The sequence below is a fragment of the Hesperophylax consimilis genome, chromosome 17 (assembly GCF_061612785.1).
Source record: "Hesperophylax consimilis isolate HC1 chromosome 17, BYU_Hcon_1.0, whole genome shotgun sequence".
Taxonomy (NCBI): domain Eukaryota; kingdom Metazoa; phylum Arthropoda; class Insecta; order Trichoptera; family Limnephilidae; genus Hesperophylax; species Hesperophylax consimilis.
This window is the reverse complement of record NC_142852.1, coordinates 21,886,726-21,913,276: the sequence shown is the minus strand read 5'-3', so window position 1 is coordinate 21,913,276 and position 26,551 is coordinate 21,886,726. Positions and strand designations below refer to the sequence as shown.

General features: G+C 33.8%; 2 protein-coding genes across 2 annotated transcripts; both read left to right on the top strand.

Annotated features, from left to right (window-relative positions):
- The first annotated feature begins 1,051 nt into the window (after window positions 1-1,051).
- On the top strand, window positions 1,052-4,176 carry LOC149416229 (uncharacterized). Its single transcript, XM_089641918.1, has 2 exons — window positions 1,052-1,234; window positions 3,461-4,176. Exons 1-2 carry the CDS (start codon window positions 1,087-1,089, stop codon window positions 4,174-4,176), a joined length of 864 nt encoding a protein of 287 aa, XP_089498044.1. The 5' UTR covers window positions 1,052-1,086.
- A 5,610-nt stretch (window positions 4,177-9,786) lies between these two features.
- Window positions 9,787-25,192, top strand: LOC149416228 (uncharacterized). The gene is made up of 4 exons (XM_089641917.1): window positions 9,787-9,927; window positions 10,344-10,761; window positions 12,642-13,522; window positions 24,746-25,192. The coding sequence occupies exons 2-4, from the start codon at window positions 10,386-10,388 to the stop codon at window positions 25,190-25,192; spliced, it is 1,704 nt and encodes a 567-aa protein (XP_089498043.1). The 5' UTR covers window positions 9,787-9,927; window positions 10,344-10,385.
- The last annotated feature ends 1,359 nt before the right edge of the window (window positions 25,193-26,551 follow it).

The window sequence follows — 26,551 nt, the reverse complement described above, 5'->3', positions numbered from 1 at the left end:
ACCGCCCTTCTATGTAGGGAAGTTAAAATTTGTGATTGTATGTATTTTTGGATGAGATCTGAAAAAAAATTTCATTTAAAAAACAAATTTTTTTTAATCTCGACAACAGCACCACCTATTGGGTCCAAAACTATGTATATTTCAAGCAGGAATCAGCCATACACATTCACAAAATTTCATTGTAATAGGTTGAGCGGTTTCTGAGATTAGCGTGTACGAACACAATCCTCTGCTGGCGCAGTCCTCCGTCATTGCACAAGAAACATTTTCAGACTACAATGATGTTAGCAGGAGCAATGGAGTTAATTGTAACCCAGGAATTGTTTTTATTTTAAGAAAATTTAAAAATTACCTCATTCTTTGTAATTATGTCAAGAATTTTGGCATAACTGTCTCCAGTAGACAATTCTTTGTCTTCAGTAGACAAACAACAATCACATATTCGAAAATCTAACATTTTCGGAGGTAACCTTTTTGTCTCTCACTTTTCACTAATCAATTGTTTACCTCGCAGAGAGCGAAAACAGTATCAAATAAATTTTAAAATGTGAGATAAATTAGTTTTAAATGGTTTTAAATAATCTTAGATCACTTTTACAACAACATCGGCTTTGACATTCTTGACCATAGATATATTTTGACAGTTTGTCATAGAGATGGTCGATATTCCTATGCAGGTTACTTTGTCCCTGTGACTTCGCTGTCACTGGAACTGTATATATTGTTAACGTAGAATGATAAAAAAATATAATACGTGAGTACCACACAAATGTCTCAACTACTCCCAACCGTCAGGAGTCATTGAGGCTGAAGTTAGTTGGAAGGGATGGAAATAGGAAGTACTTGGCTATTCGAATCTGGTCACCAAGCATAAAAAATAGTATTATTATATCAAATGAATTTATTGTAAAATAACACAGCAGCATATTTGTTTTGCTAGTTAAGTGTTCGTAAACAACGCGACGCGATGCGTCGACTACGGGTTTAACGTCAGTTGCACGCTACGCGAGTGATATATCTATGCATGCTACTGACAGTTTTGGTAGCGCGCTAGTTGCATTCTCATCTACTACTCGTTTGACAAAAATGGCGTCTGAACATGATTTGAATGTTAAATTTGTTTTGGAGGTGGAAAAAAATCCGTGTTTATATAACTATTCTTTGCCGGAATACGTAAGAAAAGATTTAGTGGATAAGGCATGGATGGAAGTTGGAAAAAAAGTCAATTTGACAGGTACTTATTGTATACTTCTTTACAACTACGTTACAATTTATATAGACGCGCGGTAGTAATCCTAAAGTGGCCATAAGCAATACGTCAATTGTAGTGCTTTGGATACTAAACTGTCACACGTCAGATTTTTTTGAGATGAAAGAGTATATAGTAATAAAAAAAAACATTTGTTTGATTATATACGTTTTTATATCTTATTTTTTACTATTACATTGATCTATTTGCAAAAGGGTTACTGCTCAGCTATACATTACGGAGTCCTCCCGGAATGCAGCTAGGTAATTTATATATATGTAACTAGCTGAAGTGTATCCGGCATTAATAAACATCGACTTTTCTCTACTTTCCATAAATATAACATGCATGTGTTGTATATGTAAACCTTTCGGAAGAAATTCTCTAAATGATGGTGAAAACCCTATCAAAATCCGTTACCTAGCTTAGAAGAACTACGCGCACTAACATACAGACGCGGATGGCGACTGTATTTTATACTATTTAGTGATTTTTCTGAAATTGAAATTAAATTAAAATAAAATAATCAAAATTAAAATTAACTAATGTAATCACAAATACCTACAAGTAGGTATCTTTTTCATTGCAAATTCTATCAACTATGATGTTGTGCGATTGACTGTGCAGTTAGCAACCATTCTCTGCAATGATTCAAGTAGCTCTATGTCGTTAATCAAATAGATAGTTGTATTTCATTTCAAAGTTTTGATGATTTTGCTGTAACTACCTCGAATGCTGTTTATTCTAATTGAATTTTTTGGTGGAAGCCTAAAAGATTTTTGGCAGTCATTACGCATGTAATATTTTGTATTGAATATGGCAGAAGTCGGAACTCCATCAAAACCTTGTTCCTGTCTTGACTTGACATTGTCTCCATTGTTGTTCTGTGCTATTTTTGTCGTAGCATCTTTTATTGTAACATTTCTCCTTCTATTTACTTCGTGCAATACGAAGTGTGATAATTGCACTTGATCCGTTAGTAAATAAATACATAAATATTGTTCATCTTTATTTACAAGCATAAAAAACAGTATATTTTTTATTATTATTTATTTATTTTCTAAATACATAAATTACAAACAATACAAAACAAAATGAACCTTTGTCTGTCCAACTGGGAAGGATTCCCGTTTCAGGACAGCCAAATTGTGTATTTAGTACATAATATTCTTACAATGGAATGGCGATGCTGTCAAAACAAATTTGACAAGAACATTGTTGATTGCATTCAAAGTTACAGGATGGTTTCTTTATCCTTGAAAGAATCGCAAAAATGTAATACACAGCGCCCTTGAGGTGTTTTTGCACAAAAACGGCGCTATACAAGTCATCCAAGTATTATTATTATTACCAGGGTCAATTTGGATAACATTAGTAATTGCATTCAGAACAGATGAATGGTTTCTTTCGGGACATCACAAGTCTGAAATTCTTTCCAGGGCATTTTGGAGAACATTTACAATTGTATAGTTAGAATTTCCACAATAGTATAGTTATAAGAAGATTTACAATGCACCCATACAATAAATAAATGTTTATTGTGGGGTATTCATGAAAATGATGTAAAATTGACATCTTTCCAACCTTTACACACGCCTTCTCCGTTAAATCCTTCCTAAGGACTTCCAGAAAATGGTAGTTATATAAACTTAAATAGTATCCCATCCCCAGAACAAATTTAACATTCAAATCATATTCGGAAGTCATTTCTGTCAAACAAGTAGCAGATCGAATGCAACTCTCGTAGCGTGCTACCAATACTGACAGTAGCGTGCAACTGACGTCATACTCGTAGTCGACGCGTTGCGTCGTGTATGAATACCAGCCACATAGTATGGTGGATATTGTGGAGTAGAGCTGCGCGCATGCTACATGCACAAAACTCGAGTCGCTTATAAGTATATCCGTGTACGAATAGCCTTAAAAGATTCATAATTGAAGTTGCTTGAGCCGGTGTTTAGGAAACTTTTCTACTGTTATGGGTTTGCCACCCAATGACCCCAAATAATTAGGTGAATTCCAAAGCCGGTAAAAGCGATATAATTTTTTTCCAATCATTTCACTCAACACATCCCGTAATAACCGCAGTTTCTGCAATGATTTTTGATATCGTGCAGTCTCCTCTCGCGAAACAAAGCCAGTCTTTTAAATGTTGATCCTTCGTAGTACCTAGAACAAATGATTAAATTGATACTCTTGTTATCTTTTCAGGAGCTGAATGTAAAGAAAAGTGGAGAAATATTCGAAATGTTTTTGTCCGAAATCTAAAACCCGCAAAAGGTGGATCTGCAGCAAAGAAAAGAAAACCTTATTATTTAAATGATGTAATGCAATTCACACTACCGTTTATTAAATTGTCAAATTCAGTTTCTGGGAATTTGCCAATTCCAAAAAACCAACGTGATGACTGTATCATTGATGAAAACAGCGATGAAGAAGACAATGCTTTGTCATTTGGTCGTCAACAATCAATTGGATCACAGTTTCAGTCGGTGGATTCTAAATCAATACTGCATCCCCTTCAGAAAGATGCACAAACGCAAGCTATACCGATGCAACCGTCTAAACAGTATTGGTCATCAACATGTCCATCTAAGAAAAAATGCCGTAAACGAAACTCAAATATTGATGACGATATCCTTTATTTTAAGGCAAAACAAGCCAGGAAGGAATGTAATACTAATCTTGAACAAAATCCGAAAAAAATGTTTTTATTAAGTTTATTACCAGATCTTGAGCCAATGTCCGATGGTCAGATGCGAGTGTTTAAGCGACGTGTTGCACAAGTAATAGAAGACATTTATAATGACAAGCCATCGACATCTTCAGTGGATAATTCGGAAATTACTTTATTTTATGAAAACATTACACCAGTTGTAATCTCAGATCCTGATGATTCAAACTCCAAAAATGTTGACTTATCTTGACCCTTTGGCAATTTTAGGAGATATTCATATATTTAGGCTGACACTGTCTTATAAAAGTTGTGCTGTCTCGTTTTGTATTTGTATATGATTCAAACAGCAGAAAGAGATAATACCGCGCTTTCAGATTTCATTAAAAAACATTTATTCGAATGAGGATTGGACATTGTTCCGTTCCTTCTCACCTATTTAAAATTCACGTGCTTGCCTCCTCAGATTTTACATTCTGTGGTCTAGAAACGGGAACTTTAGATCTCATATTTTTTGGCTGTCCCTCTTTAATCAAATATCCTCTCTTCTATCAAGCTTTATCTACAATTCCCTCCCCTCAATTCAGCGTCTCATCTCTTCCAAGTATGAGCTCAACTCAAATCTTACACATAATTTAGAAATCATGAAGAGAGGGTAAGAAGAAGCCCAGAGCACAAGCCAAAAACATTGGGAAAAACGTAGCATTTGTAAAAAAAGTCTCAAGGTTTCAAAATATTAAATGAAAAAAAAAAATTATAATGGCTTCGTGTAAATATGTTTTTTTATATTCGTGAAAAGTTGTAATTACAGTTTACAGGATAAAAACCCTCGGTGGCGACTTTAAAACATTATTTATTCATTTTTAGGAAATCGACAGTTTTCATTTAATCAGTTTGTACATAAGTATTATATAGCCGAAATAAAACCAATTATGGATTTCCTCCTTGTGACTTTAACTGAGACAGCATAATATGGAATAAGTTATTTTAAGTTGTGAGAAAGGAATATTAATTTAAAAAATTATACAAAAAAAGGATTATATTTATTTATTGACGCCCTATTGGGCTTTTAAGTACCTACATAACAATTACAAATTTCATTTTTAACAGTATAAAACAAACAATAGATAATCGAAATAAAATATAATGATTTCTAATACATTATTTACATTTAAAAAGTGGTGGACTAATTTGGCTTTAAATGTATTGAAGTTTAAATTAAATATGTCATCGACATCACTTAGTTCATTGCCCAACCTATGTATTCTTTCTAACACAGAATTCGTAGCGAAGTTATTGTTGTAGAATAAAATATTCCGTCTAGTATATTTTGGAGGTATATGTAAAGATAGCAAGTTTATAGTGTCAGGGCAGTCTAACCTTGAATGAACAATTTAATGTAATAAAAGGAGATCAAATATTTTTCGCGTTTCAGATAATTTCGATAAGTTAAGTTTACTGCGTAAATTGACATAATTAATTTCAATAATAGGAATACAAATTTTGAAATTAATAAAACGTAAAAATTTATTTTGAATTTTTTCCATTTGTAAACAATGAGAGTTGAAATGAGGACACCAAATGGTTGCATTGTATTCAACCTGACTTCTAACCAGAGACGTGTGTAGTCATTTTATAGTTTTTATGTTATTAAAGTCTTTAGCGATTCTGAGAATAAATCCAAGCATTTGTAATCTCTTACTGGTAATGCTATTCATGTGATTCAAGAAGCGTAATTTGGAGTCAAAGATAACTCCAAAGTCATTGAATTCAAAAACTCTTTTTAGATTGGCGAAAAAATATATAAATATATAAAACGAAATATTTACAAAACAATACATTTATAGCCATGGAGAGAGATTGTATATATAAATCAAATCATAATAGAGATATAAACAATAGAGACATAAACATTATTCACAAACCATCAGAGAAATATTCATTTTTGGACCTCTTGTATTTGGCAAGTTCGCAACTGAAAATATCAACCTTAGATAATACGCTATTGTAATTATTGCAGAATTAATTAAGGCAAGAATTCTGCTTAGAGTTCGTTTTGCTTTGATCAACCCTGAACAGGGCACAAGAACGTGTTGAACGCGCAGGTATATTGAATGGAATCTTGTTTATTTTCTTTGTTTGCGTTCAAAAAAGTTATACGTATAAGTCCATTATACTTATAATAATAAAATCTGAAAGAGTCTTTAATCTGTTTCCTAGCCTAATATCATTTAATTTTTACCAAGGTATCTAGTGATTTCAATAATGACAATACTGTAAAAACATGAAATATGTCATAGTAAGGAGTCATGTAGAATACAATTCCACGGTTTGGTACCCAAATTATGAGGTTCATTCACATGCGATTGAAGGAATCCAAAATAAATTTTTAAGATATGTAAATTTTAAAATGGACATTCCTAAAGAAAAATATGTCATAGTAAGGAGTCACGTAGAATACAATTCCACGGTTTGGTACCCAAATTATGAGGTTCATTCACATGCGATTGAAGGAATCCAAAATAAATTTTTAAGATATGTAAATTTTAAAATGGGCATTCCTAAAGAAAACCTAAATTACGATAACGTACTTTGTTCATTAAATTTAATAAAATTATCGAATTAATTTAATAGAATTATTTCCGATTTAACCTGGTTGTATAATCATTAATTCAATGTTTGATACCCCTGATTTATTATATGTAATCTCTTTTCATACTCCAAGCAGGTCAGTTACAAGACAGTACCTACCATATTATTGTAGCAATTCTATATCAACGTCCCAATATCACACTCCCATGCGATGGATTCAACAGCTAGGAAACAAATACTTACTACGATGTTGTTGATATATTTAGTACATCAATTACAATATATAAGCATACCCTATTGAAGTTTTTTTCATCAAGTAGTGGAATATTTTAATAAAGGTAATCAATTTGACTAACACATAATAATTTTGTCAACTGAAACAGAAAAAAATATTTTGGATTTTGTATGTTTTGTGCCTACATACTGTGTGGATCAAGTTCAGTGATATTTTTACTTTATATTTATTTTTCTGCAATTGTTTTAAATAGTCATTTCCTGAACTATTTTCGTGTATATTTTCGTAAATATTTTTTATATATATATGTATGAAAAGCCTTAGTAGGCGTGAGATAAATAAATAAACAAATTCTGAAATACGTCCGGAAACAGCGGACTGGTGTCGCATATTAGAACTCACACTGGAGAAAAACCATTCTCGTACTCAAAATGTAATTACATATGTCGCGAGAAAAGCAGAATGGTTATTCATAATAAAATGCACACTGAAGAGAAACCATTCTCGTGCTTGGAATGCACATACAAGTGCAGTGATAAAAGCAGACTGACTGGAGAGAAACCACTCTCGTGCCCTAAATGTAATTACATGTGTAGGGAGAAAAGCAGAATGGTTCTTCATAATATATCCCACACTCGAGAGAAATCGTTATCATGCTCGGAATCCACTTATAAGTGTCTACAAAAAAGGTATTTAGTCATTCATACTAGCACCCATGCTGGAGGAAAACCATTCTTGTGTTTGGAATGCACTTTTAAGAGCAGTAGTAAATGCGGACTGGCTTCGCATATTAGAACCCACGCTAGAGAGAAGGCATTATCGTGCCCTAAATGTAATTATATGTGTAGCAAGGAAACATAATGGTTCATCATAATTTTCAAACACGACGTCTAATTTTTTATCAAATCTTATTGTTTAAAATCCTAAATAATGGTCTGGACTCACCAGAACTTACCAATTTAATAAATCTTCATATTCCGTCTAGATCAACCCGAAAATCTGATTTATTTTATTTACCCTCGTGTAGAACAAACATTCGAAAAAATTCCCCAATTCCTCGTACATGTGCACAATAAAACACAAAATTTTACAGCATTGACATTTTTGGTAACAACCTAAAGAAATATTGATATTAAGTAATGCGTACGATCGATTATTAATATGAGAGTATGGAATGTATCGGGAGCATCTCCTATCATCTTCGTATTTTCCTCTTCCTCTCCCCTTCCTTTAACATCAAATTAATTTTAAGATATTAAAACTTCATTTCCAATGAACTTTAGCATAAGAAATTTCTGTGGCTTGACTTCAGTCAACTTGTATATTTATATGTATCATTGTATATTATGTAAAAAGCTGTTTGTTTCTTACAAAATAAATAAATAATGAAATTTGTATAAAATTAACCAATAGAATCAATCACTGAGTGGTTCTTGAGAGGAATAATACATTTTTATTGAAAGAAGCACCTGTTGTATCGCAGCCATATAGACGTAAAATAATACAATCTTTCCAACTATTTAAATTTGAGGGTGCTGCTGTGAGAAATAGCAGGTCGATATCCTGATCAATGATTAAAACTGCACCATGTTGAGAAGACATCGAGTTTGCTGTGACTACTGTGAGAATGTCATCATACTCTTCAGCTTGTATTGTCAATATATGTGGTCGTTCAAATACGGTTCTGAGTAGGGAAATAAAACGAGACTTATTTTTCTCATTTCCCAGAAAATTTTCCTGTGGAAACTGTGGGTGCATGCTTTCAAAATACCAAACTTCAATTGAATTCAAACAGAAATTGTATTTCTGGCAGTTAGAAAACAATTGAACGTTTGGCGTATTGGTTGTAAAACTGACTTAAACTTGTTAAACACAGACATAGGAATTAATAGACGAGAAGATAATGGCGAGGGGTAAAATCAACTGTTGAAGAACGAAGGGAGTGAAGCTGACTGTGATTCGTCAATAAATCAATCTGACAGTAAATAGGCATCTCGCATTATAATATCACCATTTACTTCTTAAAAGTAAAATATGCTTTTGAATGAATAGACATTTTTACATGGGAGCGCAAATTACTCGCCACGTTATGAACAAATTTGCGAAGTCCAAATTCGGCAAAAAAAATCGGTTCTATTTTCGGGGTCGAATATTTCGTTTAAGTATTTAGTTAAGACACTTTTATAAATGTTCATAATTTACGTAATTGTAAAAAGCATTCACTTTGTGGCTCATCATAATTTATAATAATAAAAAAAAAAATTAAAATTTTTTTTTAAAAAAACACATAAATTTGTTTTTGACCACGATAGTTTTATTTTCACTCTACCGGTTTGTGTAGTAGATCAGTTTTAAATATTCTCCTGACGAAGGAAGGGATCTTCCGAAACCGGTAGAGTGAAAATAAAACTATCGTGGTCAAAAACAAATTTATGTGTTTTTTTATTTTTTTTATTATAGTTCATAATTTACTTCCCAGCAACCAACCAGCTTTGTGTTTCGCGTCCAGACGTTTCTCGATGTGATAGTAACAACTGATTCATATTATACGATGTGAATATGCTTAAAATAAAGTAAAATAATGCTTATATATGGAATGTAATACGACAATTGGGTTTATTCTCTTTTTCACATCTATTTTTACAAGTTTTCATAGTACAAGTCAACATTTTGCCGTGTTATTTCGTAAAATGAACCGATGATGCCTCGACCATAGTTCGCACAAGTATGATGACGTCACGTTTTCTAAATTCACTTGAGGCCATACGCGAGCACAACCGGCTCCAATGGAACCGGTATGGGGAGTGGGGATAATACGCTTTTAATCACTTAGGGCAGGTCTACTAATATTCATATGTCTATGTTGTTAAATGAATATATAAAAAAAATTGTTGGTTAGGTGTTGCCAGTTATTAAACGGTTGTACAATTTATTGCAGCGCGTTTTTTTTACACTTCATAAATATTACGACACCGTTCACCGCGTTTCTTGTTGTCTCTGAAATTATTTTTCATCTGTCAACACTAATTTATTATTAATAACGTTTTAACCACCCTGTCGGGGCGACAAGTCAATAATAAAAACCCATAAGCAGTTATTTCATTACGCCGCAACGGCTTCCACAACAAGACTGCTATAAGACGAAATTCTGTTATTTTGAGTGGAGTTCTTCGTATGGTAAGTAATTCTTGTGGTCTTCTATGGTTTTCCAAAATGTCAAACTTTGTAAATACTATCAACTCGTTCCTAATTTCTTCTTCTTCTCCGAACATTACCATTAGTACAGCAGCCGCTAATAAGTTAGTGTTTATATCAAAGAAGTATCCAACACAATCTGTTCTAATATTCTCGATTCAAATAATCTGTCATCATAATCCAAAACGAGGACTTTGGCGCAGAAACATTATTTTGTGTATTTGAAAACTACTAGACAGCCACAGTACACAGTTCATTGGAGATCATCATTCTAGATTATATTATACTTCAGGCTTTCAAATTATGCCTGTGAAAAATTTCAATGTCTCTTGTTTAAGTTTGACGTTTTCGGCAGTGTTGCACAGTGCGTTATAAAAATAACAATTTATTTTTTCCAGAATATCTTTCAAACAACAAAATCATAAAGCAGTTTACCTGTGATGGATCTTTTGACTTCTGATTTCCCTTTTATAAAGTCCGAAGAAGATAGTCCAACTTCCCGTGATACAATATTGCAGTACGAGATTGTCAAACAGGAGATCGAAGATGCTTCTGCTATCAATTGTGAACCAGGGACTCTAACGGCAGAAGAGGAACATGCAAAAGAATGGGGCGCATACTCTGAAATAGATATTGACTATCCTGACATTAAAAAGGAATGTAATGAAGATGCTTCTGCGATCAAGTGTGAAAAGGGGACTCTAGCTCCAGGGGAACATGCGGAAGAATGTGGCGCAAACTCTGGAATACATAATGAATATCCTGACTTCAAAAAGGAATCCTTCATTCATCTGGAAAGGATCGATCAAAGCCGAGGTAAGCTATAAACTATCTTTTCCTGTGTCCTCTGCCGTCTGAGGTTGGTTTACCCTGCAGACTGCAGCTCGGAGTAGCTCAACGGAATTGGACATGTACCAGTTACGTTGATTTCGATGTCATTGCATATGGTGTTTTCATTCACTACGTCTTCCATCAATCTACCTCCGAAAAATAATCGGTTTATCTTGTAACGGAAACTTATCCTTTATTCGACTTACACTTTTTTAGAGTTTGTCCAATATTTCGCCGTTGGTGAATTAAATGTACGATCCTCGCCCTATTTGTTCAGGATATTTCAAGTATATGTGTGAGGAATGGGAAAGGGCACCCGTAATGCGGCAAGGCAAAGTACTCATAAACGGACCAGACCCAAGGCGAACCAGACAACTACTCAATATGGACAGTGCACTCACTGAGGGAACTGGTTGGACTTCTAACGGGACACTGACATTTCAGGAGACACATGCAGTTCTTGAGAGTGGAAACCACCAACAGATGCTGGAAATGTGAAGAGGATGAAGAGACTCCAATTCATCTATGGTGCCAATGTCCTGCTCTGTTGGGAACCAGGCTTAGATACCTGGGAAGACACGTTGTAGAACCAGAAGACATAGCAACATATCCAATGACAACCCTGGTGAACTTTATAAAAGGGACTAGGTGACTTTTAAAAGAATGAGATAAAATGGGAGATAGCACAATGGGCCTAGGGCTCACGAGAACCTTACGTCAACCGTTTACTAATTCAAAAAAATAGTATTTATGTGCAGATACAATTCCTAAGTATTTATTTTAAATTCTCCCTCTCAATGCTTGGCAAATGTATCTGATTTTCGTGCAATTTTGAAGAAAGGGAAAAACATAATAATGAACCATCCCATAGTTTTTATCTTCTGTTAACTTATTAACATCGCCAGCTTAGGGTTTTTATTAAACCTTTACATCCGGTTGGTGTCTACAGCATGATGGAAAAATGAAATGGAAAACCAGTGACCCGTATACCATATACAGGGTTTTCCAATAAGAGGTGTTATTTTGATATTCGATCGTAAAAGATCAATGGTTTCGTTGCTTGTGTGGCACATAGCGCCGTCTTGTTGAAAGTAAACGTTGTCCAGATCAATACCATCCAATTCTGGCCATAAAAAATCATTAATCATCTCTCGATAGCGCAATCCATTCACCGTAACTGTTGCTCCAGCGTCATTTTCGAAAAAGTAAGGTCCAATGACTCCGCCGGACCATAAACCGCACCAAACAGTCACACGTCAAGGATAAGAGGCTTTTGAACAATAACTCTTGAATTTTCCGAGTCCCAATCAAATCAGTTGCATTTGATTCACTCAAGTGAATTTTAATAATTTCAATGCGTTGTTGAAACGTGTATCATTCCATTTTTATTAATGGCGTATTTTCTACTTGTCAAATGTCAAAAAATGACACCTAAAAAGTATTATCTACCGAAATCGCGGGCTATTCAAAATAACACCTCTTTTAGGAAAACCCTGTAGTAAATTTGTATTGAGTTTTGCTGCAAAAAACCTAGTGTAAAGGTTATTTTTATAAAGGTATGTGTGAGTTCAACGTCAAGCTTAATTTATTATCTGATGTGTCGTTATACAAAGTTCAGTTTTGTCACAAACCTACCGAAATTTTAACTTTTGATGATAAATTTAAATTTCGCATTTAGTGGAGCGTAGTCGTCTAGTGAAGATTCGGCTGTAATTCATTTATAAATCATTACAATAAGTGCGGTTAGTGGTTTTTCATTAAAATTGATAACGTATTCAACCTTCACAGGAAATTCTTTATTTTTATGTGTTTCTTATCTTTCGAATCCTCTAAATGCCATTAATAATCTAAATATTGATTTTCAGAATGCGTTTCGTCGAAATCAAGTACAATCAGCACGAGAGACCTGACAGCAAAAAAAATCGTCACCGGAAAGAAATCGTATTCTTGCCCAATTTGTACCTACAGGAGTACAAATAAAACGCATATGGTTTATCATAATAGAACCCATACAGGAGAGAAACCATTCTCGTGCCCGGAATGCTCTTATAAGTGCAATCGAAAAGGTAACCTGTTATCACATACCAAAACCCACACTGGAGAGAAACCATACTCGTGCCTTAAATGTGATTACACGTGTAGTGAGAAACGCAGGATGCCGCGTCATAATAGAATTCACACTGGAGATAAACCATTCTCCTGCTCGGAGTGCACATACAGCAGCATACAAAAACAGAATTTGGTTATTCATACTAGAATCCATACTGGAGAGAAACCATTCTCGTGTTTGGAATGCTCTTACAGGTGCATACAAAAAAGTGATTTAGTTTGTCATACCAGAACCCACACTGGAGAAAAACCATTCTCTTGTCTCGAATGCTCTTATAAGTGCAATCGGAAAAGGTCTTTGGTTGTTCATATTAGAACCCACACTGGAGAGAAACCTTTCTCGTGCCCGGAATGCACATACAAATGCATACAAAGAAAGGATTTAGTTATTCATACTAGAAACCACACTGGAGAGAAACCATTCTCTTGCTCGGAATGCACTTATACATGCAGTCGAAAAAATAAACTGTTGTGTCATACTAGAACCCACACTCTAGAGAAGCCATTCTCGTGCACTCAATGTAATTACACGTGTAACGATAAAAGCAGATTGGTTCGTCATAATCGAACCCACACTGGAGAGAAACCATTCTCATGCTCAGAATGCACTTACAGATGCATAGAAAAACATGATTTAGTTATTCATACCAGAACACACACTGGAGAAAAACCATTCTCGTGCCCGGAATGCACTTATAAGTGTAGTCATAAAAGCAATCTTCTGTCTCATACTAGAACCCACACTCAAAAGAAGCCTTTCTCGCACCTTAATGTAATTTGACGTGTGGTGAGAAACCAGAATGGTTCGTCATAATACAGTCCATACTGGAGATATACCATTATTGTACTCAAATCGCCCATACAGGTGCTCACCAATAAATGGTAGATTTTTATTTATTGTTGTCATGCACCCTTCCCTCTGCGAACATCTGTGAGACGCTGCATCGCCAAGAAATTATGTGGGTTTTGGCATTTTTGTAGATAAAGAGGGATTTTAATTTTAATTTAAACCTCCTATAGGCCACTCAATTTGTTTGGTTCAACCATTGTTTGTCAACCTTTGAGTGTTGCGTACAGATGACCCGTACAAGATGAATAAAAATGTATCTTTTTACGGTTTCCATCCTTTTTCAATAGAACTGCCCCAAAAGAATCACAACAGCTTCACTCCTGGCATCTCTATCAGAGTGCATCCTTCTTGTAGTATCCCACAAGCAAGAAAGCCTCATTAAATGTTTAGAAATCTTTGCAAACTTCACCGATCATTAGTCATACCTGTCATTTATGTATTTTGATTTGTTAAATAAATGTATGTATACTACGCATGACAATTACCTAGGCAGGCTGAGTAAAATTCATTGAACCGCGCTACAGACGGTTCAATTTTTTGGCTGTTGATTGGTTGGATGGTGGTTGATGCTCTGGCGGACAACCGTTCAACTTGATAGCCACGCCCCCAACGAATAGAACGCATCTCCACACGGTTGAATTATAAGTTCAACTCAACTAAATTGATACAACCGCTCAACCACATTAAGCGGTCTGTATCGCCCGTCAGTGCTTAGACTGATGATTTATTTTTTAATATATCTTTACAACTGTTTAAAATAATGTGACCTTACTGGGGTGCCCCGTTCTGAAGTCACATTGTACATGGTTATTTGTGTGAATTATACAAATAGTCAAGTCAAGGAAATTTTAATTTAAAATTGCAATGCAATAATTACTAGCCTGAAACACTAATAAATTTTTTAAAATCTTCCGAGAAAAAATAAATGCCGCCGACGAGAATTGAACCCGCATGCTTCAAATTGTTCTCGAACAGCTCCGTCCAGGGCTATAATATGAGCTGTTTTTTTTCCCCGATGTCTTTCAGGTCGTCTGTGATAATATTTCACAGGTATTTGACGCTACGACTAACATCCATTTTCCTTCCATCTAGCCGTACTGAAGGTGTTAGCATGTTTTCGTTTTTGCACTTGAAAACCATAACAATTGATTGGGACGTATTATATACATTGTTATGATTAATCTTCACATTCTTGGAGTATATTCATTCGTTCGCTAAGTGACGGTGCTAAAAAAACCTTATCATCTGCGCAATTAATATTGTTTAAACATACTCTTTGAACATGGCAACCTTTTTTAGTTGTTTTAAGTCTTTTATGTGGACTTCTATGGTTTTCAAAAATGTCAAACATTATTTTTTTATTTATTCATTTTTTTGGAAATCGACAGTTTACATTTAATCAGTTTGTACATAAGTGTTATTTAGTAAAATAAAACCAATTATGGATTTCCTCCTTGTGACTTTAACTGAGACAGCATAATTTTAATTTGTGAGAAAGGAATATGATTTTTTTTTTTAAATTATACAAAACAAAATATTATATAAAACGAAAAATTTACAACACAATACATTTATAGCCATGGAGAGAGGTTGTAGATATAAATCAAATCATAATCGAGATATTAACAATATAAACAATAGAGACATAAACATTATTCACAAACCATCAGAGAAATATTCTTTTATGGACCTCTTGTATTTGGTACGTTCGCAACTGAAAATATCAACCTTAGATAGTACGCTATTGTAATTATTGCATAGTCATGTGTTTTCATTATAAATGTCGTCACCTCGTTCGTTGTGTTCTTCTTCAGTGAAAATTACCAATAATAACTATCCGTCATAATATAGTCTTAATAAGCCTGTGTTTTTGTCTAACGAGTTAGCTACCTTGTCTGTTCTAATATTATCGAATTAAATAATCCATCATCACAAATCAAAACGTGGACTTTGGTGCAGAAACATTACTTTGTGTATTTGAAAACTACTAATCAGCCAAATTAAGTTCATTATACTTCATGCTTTCAAATTGCCATATTATACACGTTTGAAATCCATGCAAAAAGTGACAGTCTTACTTTTTCCAGAATATCTTGCAAGCGTCAGAATCATACATTGTTATAATTATTCTATCAGAATGTTGGATAAACGAACTATATGTACCAAAACACCTTCCTGATTATACTCACTTCTCCACATAAACCCATCACAACCAGAATGATTGCATTATTATATACGTAAATAATTTACTAAATGTTCAGACTTTTGAATTAATAATCCCGGGTGGAAATTATCTACAAATATCGTACGGTGACACATGCATACTAGCAATGTATAGATATCCCTTCTACCATAATATAACCCCGTTCATACAAAACCTAAATAAAAAAAAATTATCACAAATTGCTCACAAAAACACTTAATTTTAATATTAACATTTTACTAAATAATTCACACACATAATGCCAAGATTACCTAAACCTACTTAGCTACCATGGATTAATATCTACAATAAATCACCCAACTAGGGTTACCAAAGAATCCAGCTCTTGTGTTGACCACATTATGGTGAAAACGAACTATCTATATAAAACACTTGATTTTTAATCTACCACTATGCAACTATGATTTCATTAAACATACCATCTAAAAATACAAAAATGAAACGCAATTATTGCATAAAACAAGTTGATTATGAGAATCTAAAAAAATCCTTTTCCAGTAATTATTGGCACAACTTAATGCACATACCCAACGCTGATGATGCATGGAATTACTTCATAAATAAACTACAAACTGAAATAAATTATAACATTAATTTTAAAAACAATCCCTCACAAATTTAAACCTCTAACTCCCTGGATAAATCACACCATTATATATTGTATAAGAAAAATACACTTACTCCATGAAAAACCTTCAGTGAATCCTTCTGACACTATACTTAACAACTTTTACAAAAGATGCAGAAACATATGTACAAAAGTCATCAGAAATGCTAAGGAATTATATTATAGACATAAAATAGAAGAAAGCAAAGGTAATCCAAAAGAAATTTGGAACATTCTACGTGAAGCTAATCATATTAAGCCTAACTTAAACACTGACCTAAAACAACTCATTATTGATGGACAGACCGTCGACTTCTCAAAGAATCCGGAAAAAATCCTAGACCATGCCAATGACTTTTTCACTAATGTCGGGAAAAAATTAGCAAACAAAATGTCCTCCTCAAATTCTAATACAAAATTACAGGAAAAAACACATATACCCTTTTCTAAACAATTTAAATTTCAAACATTTACACATGACGATGTTAAGAATACAATTAACTCATTAAAAGACACAAAGTCCGCCGGTATGGATGGCATCACCGTAAACTTACTCAAGACACATGTTCATGAACTATTGGAACCTCTCGCTTACATAATTAACCTCAGCGTAACAAGTAATTTTCCCTTAACAATTAAAGCAAGGGCTCGTCATACCCATATACAATAGTGGTCTAAAAGTGGACATTAACAATTACAGGCCCATAACAATACTTAACTAACTCTCGAAAGTAGTTGAAAAAATAATGAACAAACAACTGAAATCATTTTTGGAAAGCAAGCAGCTACTCTCCAATTTGGTTTTCGATCAAATAAGAGCACTGCCGATGCTATTATTGCTGTTACAGACTTTCTTGTTTCAAATTTAGATAAGGGAAAAAAATCCATTTCTATCTTCCTAGAGCTCTCAAAAGCTTTTGTTACTATCTCCCTTGATATTCTTATAGATAAACTAAAAGCCATTAGTAAAAGAGGGAAAGACCTAGAATTTCTTCTAAGTTACTTAATTAATCGAACCCAAAGTGTCAAAATCGAAAACAAATTCAGCCAACCTCCCTACTACGGAGTTCCCCAAGGAAGCGTCTTAGGCCCTACTTTGTTTCTAATTTACGTGAACGATGTTTGTAACCTAATGATAGATGGAAAAATTGTAAGTTTTGCTGACGATACTGTGCTACTCACTCAATCAGACACTTGGTTAAACGCATACAAAATGGCATGGAAAATCAATTAACTCTGTTAAAAAATGGCTAGATATTAACTCTCTTGCACTAAATACTTCCAAAACAAAATACATTACTTTAAGTATGAATATCGTTGGCCAACCTAATCAACATGTTGAAATAAAAGTACATGAATGTTCTTGTACTCATGATACATGATCCTTGCCTAGATCGAACGGACCATGTCAAATACCTTGGTCTTACATTTGATCAATATCTTAAGTGGAATACACATTGCCTACTTATCACGAATAAACTTAGAAAACATATTTATTTCTTCAAAAACATTCGAAACATACTAGACTCCAAATCTATGAAAATTGTTTATTACTCTCTTTGTCAATCTATTATTGAGTATGGAATAATCGCATGGGGAGGTGCAACACTATCAGCTATAGATTCATTATCGAAGGCACAAAAATTAATTATGAAAGTTATTCTTATAGTTCCCTTAGAAACAAGTACTGCAGATATATTCTACAAATGCCATGTATTAGATATTCGACAAATTTACACAAAAACTATCTCAACTCATCTGTTTAAAAATAAAACACATACAAAATATTAGAAACACGAGGCACAAAACCAAAGAACTCATACAAACACCTAAAACAAACACAACATTTGGTCAAAGAAATTTCAAATATATTGCGTCTAAAATATTCAATAACCTACCTGAAAAAACAAGAAAATCTAATAATATTAACAAATACAAAATCCTGATCAAACAATGGATCATTGAATAAGGTTGTGCAATAATTAGTCACCTCACAAAAATATAATCCTCTATCTCATTATTGTTACCACTACCAACCTGAAAATTTTTGTCAAATATTTTTGCTTTATTGAAAAATGTACTTTATTTTAAAATTATAAAATATTTGTAAACTAGTCTGTCTTGGCACAAGATTTCCTAGTGAGACAGGCAAGGCCAAAAAAAATATGTAAATCTTTTTATATAGATGCACATAATAAATAAAAATAAATAAAATACAGAAGTTTACCTGAAATGGATATTATGATAACAGATTTCGGTTTCATAAAGTCCGAACCGGAGATAAGCACCAAAGAAGAGAATCCGACATCCCCTCGTGATGCAATATTGCAGGACGGGATTCTCAAACAGGAGACAGAAGATGCTTCTGCTATCAATTGCGAACCAGGGACTCTAGCGGCAGAGGAATATTCTAAACAATGGGGCGCATTCTCTGAAAAAGATATTGATTATACTGACATTAAAAAGGAATGTTTCGTTCGTCTGGAAAAGATCGACCAAAGCCGAGGTAAGCTATTGACAAATTCTTCTGGTGCTTTCTCTCGACTGAAGTTAGTTTACCCTGCAGACTGCAGCTCGAAATAGCTCAACGGAATTGGACTTGTACTAGTCACGTTGATTTCGATGACATTGCATATGATGTTGTCATTCACTACGTTCTGGACCACTGAGCAACGTCGGCTTTTTTCTGACCTGCCAAATAATTCAATATGTACTAGTTCATAATTATTTGACGGGTTGGGAATAAGCCGGCGTAGCTCAGTGGTCCAGAGCACCTGACCGAACATTTGAAGGTGCGGGTTCAATTCCCGTCGGCGGCATTTATTTTTATTCGGGAGATATTTCAGGCGAGTGCTTATAATAATTTGCTGTCTCAAATAATGACCCAAAAATGTGTCAAATTATCGACCAAATTATCTCTAATATGTAAAAAAATTTAAATATTGTGAAAATACGAGTTGCAGATTTTCTGGAGTGCAATAAATAGCTGCAATCAATTCGGTTTCATAAAAACAAATAACACTCAAGAATCAATGGCAAATGTAACATCGCTTATATTCTCAGCACTTGATAAAGGCTATAAATGTACAGGAATTTTCATAGACCTAATAAAGGCATTTGATATTATCTCTCAAGTAAAGCTTATCAAAAAACTACAATCTAATAACATCAACGTTAAAGCCGTCCAATTGATAGAAAGTGACTTGACAAAGGGTCCACAATTTGTTAAAATCTTTGACAAAACTAGCGACCAAGATACATCAAAATTTTGTATTCTATAAGGCACCGTGGAATATGGAAAAACTGATTTACTTCTGAAAATTTTAATATTCTCTGTATCCTGCACGATATTTTTATCTTTCTGAATACATATTTGTATTTTTATTTCATAATCATGATTGCGATGTAACCATAAGTATACATACTTTTGAAAGAATGCATAATTCTAACAGTAATTTTCACTAAATGCCTACGAGCAAAATTATGTTTTCACCATAATATATTATTATAAAATATACACTCCTTCATCCGCAAGCAAATCTTTTAAAGGAAGAGTGGTATTAATCATTAATTATACAAAAACCTACAGTCCGCCTCGGAACAGGAATACTAGTAATAATAGTGAGGAAGACTGCGAATAATATACTTAACTTTGTAATTATAATTGTCGTTAATAAAAAAATAAAAATAAAAATAAGATTTATAAGTTTTATTGATTTAGTCACTTTAAATTTTGTTTTTCAGAATGTGGTTCTTCGAAATCATCTACTATTGGTATCACAGACCTACAAGCAAAATAATCCTTTTCTTGTCCTACTCGTACGTTCAGGTGTAGTATTAGCAATTTGGTTTGTCATACTAGAACCCACGCTGAAGAGAAACCTTTCTCATGCACGGAAAGTATTTACCGGTGTACACAAAAAAAAAGCATTTATTTTTGCACACTAGAACTCACACTGAAGAGAAAACATTCTCGTGCTCACAATGTACTAACAGTTTCAGTCAGAAAAACAATCTTGTGCGACATATTAAAACCCACACTGGAGATAAACCATTCTTGTGCTCACAATGTACTAACAGTTTCAGCCAGAAAAACAATCAGGTGTGACATATTAAAACACACCTGGAGATAAACCATTCTCCTTCTCACAATGAAGTTACAGTGTCAGTCGGAAAATCAATCTGGTGCGAAATATTAAAACCCACACTGAAGATAAACCATTATCATGCTCAGAATCCGTTCAGGTCCAAACAAAAGAGATTTAGTTATTCATACTAGAACCCAGACTGGAGATAAACCATTCTCGTGATCAGAATGTACTTACATGTGTCGTTGTAGAAGCAATGTGGTTTACTATATATACTAGACCCCGAAGTAGGTATATTTTACTGTAAAAACAATGATTAGGGTGCATTTCGATATTTGAAACTATTGCAAACTCCTCCAAACCTTGATGCTTTGCAAACGTATGAACTTCCCAAAATAGATTTTGAGTGCGTATTGTAAGCTAATTTAATCTAAAGCGATTTGAAGCAGTTTAAATCTCACTTATGTTGGCCTACTTATAAAAAGTACTAGCTGACGTGTACCCGTCGTGGCCCTTATGTTCTCTATTTTCTTTAAATATAATATGCATGTGTTATATTTATAAACTTTCGGGAAGAAATTCTCTAAATGATAGTGAAAACCATATCAAAATCCGATAGGTAGTTTTTTTTTGTACAATATTTTACATTTTTAAGTAAAATTTAGTTATGTTGGCCTCACTGGGTAGTTTACCCGTCCTGAGGAAATAATCAATTAATTTGGAATATTTATTTTTAGTTTAAATTTTTTTTTTTATTTAATATTTGAAAAAAAAAGTTTTTACATTTTTTTATAGTGAATACCTCACAAGAGTCCCAACTGCTCCCGTCTGGAGCCAGTGAGACTATGGCATCCTCAATTGGGGGATGTTGTGAGGCTGAAGGTAAGTGGGGAAGGGAAAGAGGAAGGTGGGGAAGTACCTGGCTATTCAGATCTAGTCACTTAACACGGCTAAAGCCATTTGGAGCAACGTTTCAATTCTGAATGGTGGTCTTACACCAGGGCGATACTGGTAGTATCTTCCACTCTGGAACGTGCCGCAAATATACTATATATTATATTTTAATTAATTAATTGTGAAATAACACAAATTAATCAAATAAAATTTATTTGCGCACGCCGGGTTCGAACCCGCGACCTTCGGAATGGCAGTCCAATGCGTTACCACTGGACTATGCCGGCCGTCAAATCATAGATAAGTATACAGGATATAAACAAGATATAAAACAATAGAATTAAAATAGCCTTTCCTCACGATAAAGAGACAATGCTCTTGTGTTTGGTGAGGGAATTCTAGTTCAATTATGTACATGTTAGTATTAATAAAAATAAATTATTAAGAAACAACACAAGATCAATATTACTTCTAGATGTAAGTAGTGAACGTATTTTGTATAATGTATGGACTTGCCGAAATAGATTTTGAGTGCGTATTGTAAGGTAAATTAATAAAAAGCGATTTGAGGCAGTTTAAATCTTACTTATGTTGGCCTACTTATAAAAAGTACTAGCTGACGTGTACCCAAGGTGGCCCTTATTTTCTCTATTTTCTTTAAATAAAGTATGCATGTGTTATATTTATAAACTTTCCGGAAGAAACTCTCTAAATGATAGTGAAAACCCTATCAAAATCCGAAATGTTGTTTTTTTTTGTACAATATTTTAAATTTAGTAATGTTGGCCTCACTGGGTAATTTAGCCGTCCTGAGGAATTAATTAATTAATTTTGAATATTTATTTTTTGTTTAAATTTATTTTAATCTTCTTTTTTTTCACAAACATTATAAACATTTTCTTTAATTGTATTATGAATATTATTTGTATTATAAAATGGAGGAAAAATATAAATATACTAATTAATGTTGAAATATTAATTAGTATATTCCTAAAATGTATATCATATTCAACATTGTTTATTGCTAACCGTTAAATAATAAATTGTAGCCATGTGTATTGTGTACCCATTGTCCAGGCCCCATCGATGTATCAAAGTAATAAATAATTAGATAATCATTTGTGTTGTTTTAATAATTATTATAATAAAATGTGTGCATACATTTCTATTTTTATTTAACAGAAAATGAAGTCGTAGATTACTTCCAACACCTTTCAGGTTCGTGCTTCCTCTATAGGCCAGTGTAATATGCATATTTTCCATAATATGTTTTAAAGACTGGTCAAATGATAACATTCAAGTTTTCGTTCGACCTTAGCTCACCTGTGCTAACGCCGCCATTTTAAAAAAACCACCAAAACCCCGCCAGGTTTTTTTTAAAGAAAGATCATTATTCCCGGTTTACGAATAACCTGACAATATTTGAAAATCTCTTACTACCACCACAGTAAGAGGAAAAACACACTACTCCTGGGTGGTACCCATACGCGATGCCAACTCAGCCACTGACAGGTCATTCTTTTTTTGAACGGTTTTCAACTAGTTTTTTCCAAATACCTCGCTTTCAATGAAGATTTGACCAAAGTTACTTATGAAATTTAATAGAATCTAAGATTACCTACAACCTTTGAACAAATCATTTTCTTCTACCTCTAATTAGTAACGAGATATAAAGTCGTAAAAATATTTATAAGTTAACAAGAACAAATAAATTGCACGACTAGGTTTGTTTTTTTGCAAATATGTCGTTTCCAGTGTAAATTTGTGAAAAATTTACTTTTAACAATTTTGTAGAGAATAAAATTTAATAAAAGACGTAGATTTGTTTTATGTTTTTTATCTCTCGTAGGTAACCAGATTCATATCCACCAAAAACAGGTTAAAATTAAAACAGAGGTGCTTTAAACTTGGCATTCCTTGCCCTTTTTCTTTATTTAAACAATTATTGTTATAATATACGAGTATAATGAAATATTTGTAAAATTAACCAATAAGATCAATCACTGAGTGTTTCTTGAGAGGAATAATAGTTTTTTTAAAGGAGTACTTGTTGTATTGCAGCCATATAGACCTAAAAAAATACAATATATTCAACTATTTCGATGTGAGAATGCTGCTGTGAGCAGGTCGATATCCTGATCAATGATTATGACTGCATCATGTTGAGAAGACATCGAGTTTGCTGTGGAAACTATGAGAATGTCAGCATGCTCTTCAGCTTACATTGTCAATATATGTGGTCGTCCAAATACGGTTCTGAGTAGGAAAATATTATTTTCTCATTTCCCAGAAACTTTTCCTCTGGAACCTGTGGGTGCATGCTTTCAAAATTCAAAACATCAGCAGAAGTTGTATTTCTGGCACGCTGTGCTTTTTTTAATTACCTACCACAAACGAAAGTTACAATGATTTTGACCCAGCTGAGGTAGAAAAACAATTTCGGCGTATTGGTTGTAAAACTGATTTAAACATTTATAAAAAAAATTCTTGGTTCGGTGTTGCCAGTTATTAAACGGCTGTACAATTTATTCCAGCGCCTCGTTTTTTTCTGCAGTGCATAAATATTACAACCCCGTTCTCCGGCGTTTCTTGTTGTCTCTGAAATCATTTTTCATCTGTCAAAAATAATTTATTATTAATAGCGTTTTAACCACCCTGCCGACGCGATAAGTCAATAATTAATAACCCATAAGCAGTTATTTCATTACGCAGCAAAGGCTTCCACAACAAGACTGCTATAAGACGAAATTCTGTTATTTTGAGTGGAGTTCTTCGTATGGTAAGTAATTTTTGTGGTCTTCTATGGTTTTCCAAAATGTCAAACTTTATAAATACTATCAACTCGTTCCTAATTTCTTCTTCTTCTCCGAAAATTATCATTAGTAAAACAGCCTTTAATAATTTAAAGTGTTTTTATTTAAGAAGTTTCCCACCCGATCTGTTCTAATATTTTCGAATCAAAAAATCTGTCATCATAATCCAGAACGTGGACTTTGGCGCAGAAACATTATTTTGTGTATTTGACAACTACGAGAAAGCCACAGTACACAGTTAATTAGAGATCCTCATTCTAGATTATTTTATACTTCAGGCTTTCAAATTATGCCTGTGAAAAATTTCAATGTCTCTTGTTTCAGTTTGACGTTTTCGGCAGTGTTGCACAGTGCGTTATAAAAATGACAATTTATTTTTTTCAGAATATCTTTCAAACATCAAAATTATACAGCAGTTTACCTGTGATGGATCTTTTGACCTTGGATTTCGGTTTTATAAAGTCCCAACTGAAGACAAGCACCGAAGAAGATAGTCCAACATCCCGTGATACAATATTGCAGTACGAGATTGTCAAACAGGAGATCGAAGATGCTTCTGCTATCAATTGTGAACCAGGGACTCTAACGGCAGAAGAGGAACATGCAAAAGAATGGGGCGCATACTCTGAAATAGATATTGACTATCCTGACATTAAAAAGGAATGTAAAGAAAATGCTTTTGCGATCACGTGTGAACCAGGGACTCCAGCTGCAGTGGAACATGCGGAAGAATGTGGCGCAAACTCTGGAATGCATTATGACTACCCTGCCTTCAAAAATGAATGTTTCGTTTATCTGGAAAGGATCGATCAAAGCCGAGGTAAGCTATAAACTATCTTTTCCTGTGTCCTCTGCCGTCTGAGGTTGGTTTACCCTGCAGACTGCAGCTCGGAGTAGCTCAACGGAATTGGACATGTACCAGTCACGTTGATTTCGATGACATTGCATATGGTGTTTTCATTCACTACGTCTTCCATCAATCTACCTCCGAAAAATAATCGCTTTATCTTGTAACGGAAACTTATCCTTTATTCGACTTACACTTTCTTAGAGTTTGTCCAATATTTCGCCGTTGGTGAATTAAATGTACGATCCTCGCCCTATTTGTTCAGGATATTTCAAGTATATGTGCGAGGAATGGGAAAGGGCACCCGGAATGAGGCAATACAAAATACTCATAAACGGACCAGACAACTACTCAATATGGACAGTGCACTCACTGAGGGAACTGGTAGGACTTCTAACGGGACACTGCCAATTAAGGAGACACATGCAGTTGTTGGGAGTGGAAAACACCAACAGATACAGGAAATGTGAAGAAGATGAAGAGACTCCAATTCACCTTTGGTGCCAATGTCCCGCTCTGTTGGGAACAAGTCTTAGATACCTGGGAAGACACATTGTAGAAGACATAGCTACACATCCAATGACAACCCTGGTGAGCTTTATGAAAGGGACCAGGTGACTGTTAAAGGAATGATTTAAAATGTGAGATAAAAAAAATTAAGTCGTATTTGTGTGCAGATACAATTCCTAAGTATTTATTTTAAATTCTCCCTCTCAATGCTTGGCAAATTTATCAGATTTTAAAGAATTAAGCCATTTTGAAGAAATAGGAAAATAATAATAACGAACCACCCGTAGTTTTTATCTTCTGTTAACCAATTAACATCGCCAGCTTACGGTTTTTATTAAAACTTTATATCCGGTTGGTGTCTGCAGCATGATGGAAAAATTACATAGAAAACCAGTGACCCGTATACCATATAGTAAATTTGTTTTGAGTTTTGCTGCAAAAAACCTAGTGAAAAGGTTATTTTTATAAAGATCGATGTAAGTTCATCGTCAAGCTTAATTTGTTTTCTGATGTGTCGTTATACAAAGTTCAGTTTTGTCACAAACCTACCTAAATTTTAACTTTTGATGATAAATGTAAATTTCCCATTTATTTATTTATTTATTTATTTAATATAAACGGTATAAATATACCATAAACTCATGATAACATGTCACAGTTAAAATCGTAGAAATATTTTGAAAAAAGAATTACAAATATATGTGGCATTTGAATGTGAAATGACATTAGAGAGTAAGTAAACAAGAGATACAAGTACATAAGTTTCTATAGTGCAAATAAGGTAGAATTAGATTTAATTAATATTGATTGAAAAGATTTGATAGCATAGCCCT